The sequence below is a fragment of the Watersipora subatra genome, chromosome 1 (assembly GCF_963576615.1).
Source record: "Watersipora subatra chromosome 1, tzWatSuba1.1, whole genome shotgun sequence".
Classification (NCBI taxonomy): domain Eukaryota; kingdom Metazoa; phylum Bryozoa; class Gymnolaemata; order Cheilostomatida; family Watersiporidae; genus Watersipora; species Watersipora subatra.
Window position 1 is genome coordinate 33250776 of NC_088708.1, and position 9761 is coordinate 33260536.

The following is a 9761-nucleotide window of genomic DNA, read 5'->3' on the forward strand; positions in this document are numbered from 1 at the left end:
CCAAAGACGTCGAAAACTCATCACCTTAATTCTAGAATCCAGGCTCTATCTTCACATGCGTAGTTGAAAAACCAGCGCGCTCCCGAATAATTGCTGCTAGACAACTGTACTAGACTGCACGCGTGTATTTTCATACAATGCATGTTTTACTCATCTAGATTTTATGTAAGTTGCTTTAAATCTGTTTATTTACTAGTAAATTATTTTCCTTTAATGGTTTTGTCATGATAGAAATCATCCTTATTCGATCAAACAAGTGAGTAAGGAAAATGTTGCAATTTTCTTCCACCTATAAAATAGCTATATGGTAAAGGGTATGCATGTATAGGCATGCAAGCATTAAAATATAATATAACTCAGTTAAAACAAAAAATAACGCGACAGCCAGAATTATTTGTTTAAAGACTATTGATTGCTTTAAAGAAACAAAAAGGTTCTCTTGTCTATAGGGGAACCGGGGTAGGTTGAACGCTGTTTTGACAGTCTCATAAGTTCTCACCCAATAGATCAAACAACTTCAAAATTAGGGAAAAGATGCAGAGTATATGTGACTAGCTACCACTGAAGTCATTGATGTTAAGAATCAACTGATACCAAACAATGATGGAAAAAGTGGCCCGAAAAAAACGGGGCAGGTTGATCACACATGGGGTGGGTTGAGCATTGGTGTGGGGCAGGTTGATCATACATAAGGCAAGTTGAGCTAAACTTGAATTTGAGCGTTTTTGAAACATTCACAACCAAATTTATGTTTCTGGTGCATTTTAGTGAATCTTAACTGCACATTTTCATGAGAATACACAATAACATAAAAAAGTTAGCAGCCAATTAAGCCAGGGCTACTCACTCAGTAAAGAAAAAAAACTTAATGTAAAATAATTAAACTAAATAGTCACCAATAAGTACCTTCCCTGTGATTTGCAGAAAAGTGAAAAATTAGCAGAACTAAACTTCTTTCTACAGTATGTAACAAGTAGAATTTCCAACTGACAAAAGCACTTATGCAACATCTATGTACTTATTGGTAAAAGTGAACATAAAATATTGAGATGCAAGAGAGTTGAAAACTTTCAATGTTTGTTAATGAATGGGTACTCCTGTTCTTCACAAGTTAGTAAGCAGATAAACTAAAACGGTTTTGCATGTCCGTGCAATAACTATGTGTAACAAAACAATGACTGCCATTTATGGATAGTTCAGTCGGCATCAACATCCTCAAGGAATTTCACAAATTATTACCTACAATTGGTTCTGGTAGAACTCTCATAACTTCAGAGCCAATAACCCAATCTTCTTCCATTGTAGAATTTTTGCTGGCGGTTACTTTTTTCAGGAAGCTTACGAACTGATCTCCATCACTTCCTATCATAGCTACTACCGATAAATACTTCTTATATCGGTTGGGCGTTTTACCGTATACCTTGACCAACACATAGTCGCTAACTCTTACATTGAAATTTGGGATAACATTAGCCTCCTCCTCATCTGTTAGGTTAGGACAATTTATTTCTGGTTCTGTATCTGATGACTCAAGAGCTTTTGATTTCTTGCTTCTCTTCCCTTTATTTTTTTCATCTGCGCAACTGGCTGGTCAAGCCCTTTGTGCTGCCTCCCCCTTTAGCTGTAGCATCATTAGAGTGTCAGTCAGTAAGGGTGTTCGGCCTCTGTTATGCTCCCATTTTTTGAGGGGCCCAGCTTTGGGCGCTGGAAATAGATCCGAGGGAGAAACATATTTATCGCTCTGGTCTTCACCGGTCGATATCTCTATACCCACAGAGGGGTAGCCTGGACTTCTGAAGTAGATGTTGAGATTAGAATTCAAAAAATTAGATGTTGAGGCGACAGGCGTATCGTATTTGTAACATCTGTTTGTAACATCTATTTGTAACATCGGCTCAGGTCTGTCCATGATTTCTGCAGCTATGAAATCAGGCTCCTTAAAGATACCAGAATTTCAAAGGTCTATTCCTGTGGTTTGAAACCCTGACAGAATATTCCGAGGGGTCATGGCGTTTATGGCCGCATCCTAGATGAACTCACTAACATTGAAAATCCGTATGGCTTGGCCATGGTTATTGCGCATCCAATCATCGGCTGCTTGGTTAGAGTATGCTTTGAGCGGTCCATATATCGAAATGTCTAGGTGTTGGAGTTGATGGCTTGTATGGGGTGGTATTGTGAGCATTACTATCCCATTCTCTTTAGCCTTTGAGATCCCTGAAATGCTAACATGAGATGAGTGATTATCGAGAATCAAGAGGATTGACAAAATGACCAAGTGTATAATTAATGATAGAATTTGAAAACTATTTTGTAGCTAAGCATACTTTATTGTCACCACACAGGTAGAGAAAAGAGAGACTAAGTAAATGATTATCACCATAACATGTGAAGAGTCACTAACATATGATTGGCTAACAAAAGGACAAGCAACACTAACAAAAAGCTTTGTTAAAAAAAGGTTCAAAACTGGACATCAATAATTAAGGGAGAAGGCTGTTTCTAAATGCTAGACCACCGACTGTGAACTATAATATTACAAAAAAGTCTTATAACAACAATTAATTCATCTTATTTCAGGTAATATGGCCTCCAGTATTACTGAAAACAGAAATTTTTTTGCCCAATTCATGGGTTTTATCATAGGACCCCTATCTAATGGTTAAATTGTCTTGATACAATCATCTTTTGCATGCAGATATACATGGCTAGTAGAGCAGTTATCTTTATGACCATATCAGTCTATCATGGGCTACCTGATGGTAACGTTATAATTGTTCATGAAAAATAAAATACCACAGGGCGGGTTGATCACTGCTCAACCTCTCTTAAAATGCAAATGATCAACCTGCCCCAATGCGCCATTTGTGAAATTTTCATGATTTACAAAACCTGCATGGAAACTAGGTATGCACTATTTTGGCATGGTAAAACATGTATCTTGCGAAAATAAATTGTAGCATATGAATGTTCAACAATGAATATTGTTTCCAGTATTGGATACTCAGTCAGCATCAAATATGAGATCAAAAGGTGTAAAAACAGAAAAAATGCTCTAATTTTTTTACCTCATGTCTTCATCTGCTGAGTTTACCTTTACCTTTTCTTCAACGGTTTTCCACTATACTGATAAGATAATTGATAAGATAAACATTATACCTGCTGCAAGAAATCCAATGATCAACCCGCCCCAATGATCAACCTACCCCGGTCTCCCCTAATGATGCTTTGTGACACCATCAATAATTTCAAAAGGTCCTCAAGCTAACCAAGGAAACATCATCAACGATTTCTGGCAAGTAAGTAGTATATATCTAAAGTGTCTCAAAGATCATAGTTGAATGAGAGGGACAAAGCTTTTGATAGACACTTCAAGCAAGCTAAAAACAATGGTCATGACACTATGCCTGAAGGAACTCTTAGTCTCTTCTGGATCATCTTGATATCAAAGTAATCTATTTAGCGATTTTTTACAAGATGTATGGAAGCTGGCAAAAGTGAAACATTTTTTCAGGAATATTTATTCCTGAATTGACGAATTTCTGGCATGTATTGCTTGCAAGTTTTGTGTGCAAATTATGATTTCTACTGCTTACAAGGTTTCTAAGTAAATATATATTTTTCTTTCTGATGCTCAGTTTTTTGGCAGCAAATCCATGAGCGACTAAATTGATTCATTCTTTAAATAAATTTGTTTTAAATAAAGAAATCAGAATAAGTATTGATGTACTAGTTTTTAACTTATTTTATAGCCATCAATTTAATTACTTTTTTAAAATAGTGTGTGATCACATGCTTATTTTCTGGATAAAATTTTCTATTTAAACAGCCACTAATTACTTATCGTAGACTCTATTAAATGTCTTGAAATGTCTAATTGGTGTTCTCCAGGAATAGTTTTGGCTCACTTTAGTTTTTTAGGTATTCAATTGAGATTGAGACTAGATTGGTTTTTGAGTGATGGCTATCTGTAGATGGTCCTCTTATGTGCACATATAAAGTAAAAGCATGCTTTTACTTTAAGTTGGCTTTATTCATATCAGTTCTCATTTATTCCAGCGATATTTTACAGCGAAGTTCACTTAGTGGGAAAAAAGATTTTAGAAATACTATAGTTTATGAATTGCATCAGATTCATTTATGGAAATTCACCTAAGTAGTTGATTAGCAAAGAATGTTCATATCAAGAAAATGATGCTAAAAATCAGATGATAAATAGAAACGAAAATAAAAATGTTTTCACTAAAATCAGGATGGTGAATATAAAACGATGAAAATGTTTAACAGAGCTGCATTCAAATTACGGCATCAAGAATTTAGGTGTGTTTGAAAATTGGAGCCTGAAATTTTTGAATCATGTCAGATCGCATTCAAGTTTAGTGCTACCACACAGTTGTTTCAGAAATTTAAAATAAATGCTCGAATAAGGATTAGTGTGTTGTATGATTTGTTATGAAAAATATATTTGGTGCATTTAAGAATCTGTACAAACTGAGGCAACAAAAAAGTGTATGGTTCAATTATAAAATTCGGATCTATAAAAAAATTCAGGTGTAACAGTTTGCATAAATAATTAATGTTATATCGATATTGTTAATGACAAAGTTTTTGCTTAATACACCATATTTTCACTAAAAAAAACAGAGGACAAAAAAAGGAAATGGAAAAAGAAAATTGAGGGTAAAGAAGAGTAGAAGATAATGTAATACGCGCGCCGGTGTATGTGCGTGAGATACAAATTAAAATTAAATATCACCAGAAATATTTCAAATATAAAAAAGGAAAGAATGGAAAGAAATAGGAAAATGAAAGGGAAGAAAAGTAAAGATAAGAAACAAGAAAGGAAGGTAAGAAAAGTAAAGATAAGAAACAAGAAAGGAAGGTAAGAAAAGTAAAGATAAGAAACAAGAAAGGAAGGTAAGAAAAGTAAAGATAAGAAACAAGAAAGGAAGGTAAGAAAAGTAACTGGAAGGAATAGGGAGGAAAGGGAAACAATAGGAAATGGTAAAAAAAGAAAAAACTGGAAGGGAAGAAAATTAAAGGGAATGAATAGAAAAGAAATAGCAAGAAACAAAAGGGCCTAGCACCTTGACTAGCTGCAGTGCTACGGTGCCACATCATATCTTATTATGCAGGAATTTGGCTTTTTTTTCATTTCATCAATGTTGTGATTATTTATTTTTATTTTATGTTATATTTTTACTAATCGTCTGTTTGAATATCCGCTTAGATATCTGTCAGTCTGTCTGGCTATAGCTATTAAATTCTTGGGTATTAAAATTGCGCATTCTGCTGGACTGGAACTCATGAAGATTGTCACCGCAGGTTCACAATCCGAATCTTTATCCACGAGACAACAAAAGCTGATGCATATCACAGCCCTTACTATATACACCCTTTTCCCGATTTTATACACTAAATGATGTAATAATCGAAACTATCAACTTTATGAAACACGATAGAATTTCATAAAGTTTTCATAGAGTTTCATAGTTAATAATTAACTATGAAACATGATGCTTTTTCAGCTTTTTGTGAACTTACATTTCCAGTTTTTTGTAAGGTTCAATTGAAAAATCGGTGAAGGCCAATACTTTTCACGCAGACAGTTGTATTATCTCAAGTATTACCTCTACATTCTCTCTCCGTTCGGTCAGACAAAGACAGTCCAATATCTCATTTTTACATTTGTACCAATAGCTAGAGGTACCAGTATCGTCGTATTCAAAGTAGTGATGGATATCTTCTGTTGGAACAGTAACTTTTTTTATTTACACACACCTTTCGATGCAACGAATTGTTATTATTAGTTCAACTTGTGTAGAATTTTTATTTCGTTTTTTCTATTCGTATAAATTATATCATTGCCAAATCATGTTTTATTGTAATCATAGCAAAACCGACTTAATTTAGGTATTACTTGCTAATTATTTTACATTTAAATACTTTCATAGTTGTTTTATTTTGTTTCCTAATTTATTTAATCTGCACAAAACATTTTCCTCAAAATATGAGGTTTGAAAGTTACAGTTGTTTGACAAAGTTCGAAAATCTTTAGGCCTATAGTTGTTTTATTTTTTCTCTTAATTTATTTAATCTGCACAAAACACTTTTCTCGTGATATGAAGTTTGAAAGTTAGAATGGTAAATGTTGTTGTATGTTAAATAAAAATAAATTTTCTGTGCAAAGTCTTATTACCTGGGCAACGCCGTGCATACAGCTAGTCCTTATAGATAAATCTCGGTGTCTGTCGAGTTATAACAATAAAGTTTTAGTAATGAACAATCCGCATTGAAGAGCATTTGATCGTCGAGCTTATCCAATAGATTACGTGTTCGACTGAGTTTGATGGTCAATAATAGTGAAGATATTCAGTACATCAGGTGAAATACACATAACAATGTTGCTTCACACCTAACGGTTACCAGCTGGCCTCACAAGGTGAATTCTTGATGTTGCACGAGAAATAAAAACAGCTTATAAACAGTTGGAGGTGATGTAGTGTAAAGGTAATGTAGTAAGTAAGAGGTAGTGTAGGTAATGAAATGTTTATGACCTGGCTTTTTATTAATTGATTAAATGAAATAAAATACACCCACCAGTTAAACGACCAATGGGTGCATTTTTAAACCGATCTTCAATCCAATATAACATAAAATTTGTTCAATACTGCTCACTTGCATTAAATACTTCTAGATGCCAGCCTATTTTGCTATACATTAGGTGTCTTGATTTGATTTCATTCATGGAGTTATTTCTATTTACAGTTTGTAAAGTATGAAACCCGCATTTGCATAAATATAGCTATGTTAACAATAATCACATGTTAACAATAATCACATGTTAACAATAATCACATGTTAACAATAATCACATGTTAACAATAATCATGTGTTAACAAAGCAGTTGTCATTCAGATACCACTTTAAATGCTTACAATTAGTGATGTGACTATATAATGTTTGTATTGTCTTTAATATATTTCAACTGCAGCTCTCTAGTTTTGGCAAGAGCATCGGCTGCGAATTTCTTTTCTAGCTGTCAGCTGTTACTAATCGGGATAACAAACTTTGCGGAAATACAGGATCTTCACAATGATGTCTTCCTTATCATCTTTTCTCATTACTGTCCGAAGAACAGCAATTGTATGTATATGTTAACTTTTAGTTGAATCATTATGTGTAGTGATGTTTTGTACAAGTATGCTTACTAGCTCCTCATTTTGAAATCTTTGATTGTTAACTGGTTGGTTTTTTTGGTGACACATGGTTTATCCAACATGTATCACCCAGAGTCAGTGTACTTAATACATATAATAATTTATTACAAAAGACTATTATTTACATTTTGAATATAATTGTGTGTCTCAAAGTGTTACTATATTTCTTGTAATATACTGGTAATTATGTTTTTTATATTTTTCCATTGCCTGCTAAACAATGTTTGCCTTCCGTAGAATTCAACAAGACTAACGGTCAGACAGCTGCACACATCTATGCCGTTGATGATGAAGAGACAAGATTCAGGTCTCCTTGAGCAGCTTTACAGCAAAAAGGAGGCTGAAAAAATATTGGACTTGTTAAACAACAAACCGTTGGAAGACATGGCTCGCAGTAAGCTTGGTACTGCCAAGTTGCGGCAGCACATCGTGGACAGTCGGCCGTTTCATGATCTGCAGGATGTGGGTTATGAGAGGTTTTACACTCACACATCTCCCAATAGCGATGTTTTTGCTTAATTTTGCACCTAACTCTACAAAGGCATGTCATTTATATGTATCAGGATGGGAACAGGCTTGATACTTGAATGGAGCTTATATGTATAGCTCTTACATAATGTTAGAGAAAGCTAAAAACATTCTTTCTGGCTTTCCCAACATCGAGCGGCATTTTGTAGATCTTGAAGCTGCCGACACTTGACATAGTGAGAGCGGAGAAACTCTGCAAGGTTCTATTACGCAGTGGGGTGCAAACCAGACAGGCTCAGAGCCAGCCGGGCGTTTGTCATCCCATGATAACAACCTCACAAGCTTCTTCTCTCAAAACTGTTACTGCCCTTCGTAAGTGTATATTCAAATGGATTTATCTTTTTGTGATTAGACATGCATTATACTAGTTTAATATTACAGCATTGGCCAGTGTGTGTGAAAGAACGCAATCATTCTTGCCGGTTGGTTCTTGTTGCGTAGGACTCGGTTCGGAATACAGCTCTTGGCTGACCATGACAGATGAGCTCGAGTTCCAACAGGCTGGAACTCATGAAATGCTTTCTGATGGAAGGCAGATTCAGCTCTACAAATATGATCATGTGGTTTATTTAGAGGCAGTAGGTTACATACTCTCAGTTCCTCTGGTCTATCATAAATCTCTGCTGGTTGCCGTATATTCGCATGTATTCTGTCTATGGCTTAGATGTTTATGTATGTGTATTCCTTAAATACGTCTTATATTTTTATGTACATTTGAATTTTACTTCATTTCACTTGCCAACACTGATAAAAGCCACGCATTTGGTGTACAAATATTCAAATAATAGAGGCTCATATATAGAGGCTCATGCACGTATACATTATGGACGCCTTATCAGTAAGTTCTACTATATATTAGTGGAAAATCATTTTAAGAGTATTAACGACTGTTAATACTCAATATTTTTGGTTTTTACAGGTCAAATCTTTTGCTAAACGCTTACCGCCTTCAGATGCATATCTGCTGCCGCGACATCACTTTAATCTAAAAGGAAAAACTGCTTTCTACGTTGCTGTGCAAGGCGGGATGAACCTTTTGAATGCAACCTTCTCCACTTTAATATCAGTAGGCTCAAGTCAAAGTTCAGTGCATTTTATAAATAGTATGCACATCGCTTCATTGTTTAATATTAAAGTCGGTGGTGAAATGGTAAACATCGAAGAGAAGGTTGACCAGTTGATAGCATCCGGTTTGTGGAAGGATCACAGGCTGACTGGTTTGGACACCTTGCAGCGACAGAGACAGGCTGTTAGGACACAAAATGTTAAGGGTTACGATCCCTACTCTAGCCTTTTGTTGAATTGCACAGGTTTTATTACTGATGTACTATACAAAGCAAGGTAGCAGACTCCTTACTCTTGTAACCTTTCAACCAAACTTGTAACTACCCAAAAACTAATTGCTGGATATAAATTGAGTTGTAGGTGTCAGCAACGATTAACAATCTTTTACAAAATGTAGTGTTGATATGTAGCGATAAGTCCCAAAGTAGACATCCCATACAGCAAGTTTTTCTGAATTAAATTTTGATCCATGATATTATGTTTGTTATGAGTTGGTCGCTTGCAGGTACCCATTTCAACAGAAAATATTTTCTAGTGGACTGTTGAAAGATTTCTTCTGATCAGCTTAGCGAAGATCTGTGCAAGTGTTCCAAATGAATAATGTATTAATGATGATGCAAATGTTTCTTTTACTCTTACTTTTTAGGCATTTCACAAAACAAACAAGATTTTGACTTATAAACCCAAATAACCAACTGTATTGTATTAGCTATTAGTACTGTTACAGACATCAATGATGTTAAATGATATGAATTTAATTGTTATTTCATAGATTATGATATTTTTTGGAATTGTTAAGAGTCAGAAAACAAATCTGGGAAAAACAGAGAAGTATAAGTGCTTCATTTGATTTTCGATTAAAATCCTGATTTTATAAAATGCCTCAGCCGTTGTTCAATCATATTTCTCTTTCTATGGTTTCATAATCTGACTAATAATACGATACAA

At 34.7% G+C, this 9761-nt stretch overlaps 1 protein-coding gene across 1 annotated transcript; it reads left to right on the forward strand.

Moving 5' to 3' along the window:
* Positions 1 to 64: 64 nt before the first annotated feature.
* Positions 65 to 9749, forward strand: LOC137408538 (transcription elongation factor, mitochondrial-like). Its single transcript, XM_068095103.1, has 6 exons — positions 65 to 165; positions 7040 to 7146; positions 7458 to 7682; positions 7898 to 8060; positions 8190 to 8326; positions 8668 to 9749. The coding sequence occupies exons 2-6, from the start codon at positions 7096 to 7098 to the stop codon at positions 9091 to 9093; spliced, it is 1002 nt and encodes a 333-aa protein (XP_067951204.1). The 5' UTR covers positions 65 to 165; positions 7040 to 7095; the 3' UTR covers positions 9094 to 9749.
* Positions 9750 to 9761: the final 12 nt, after the last annotated feature.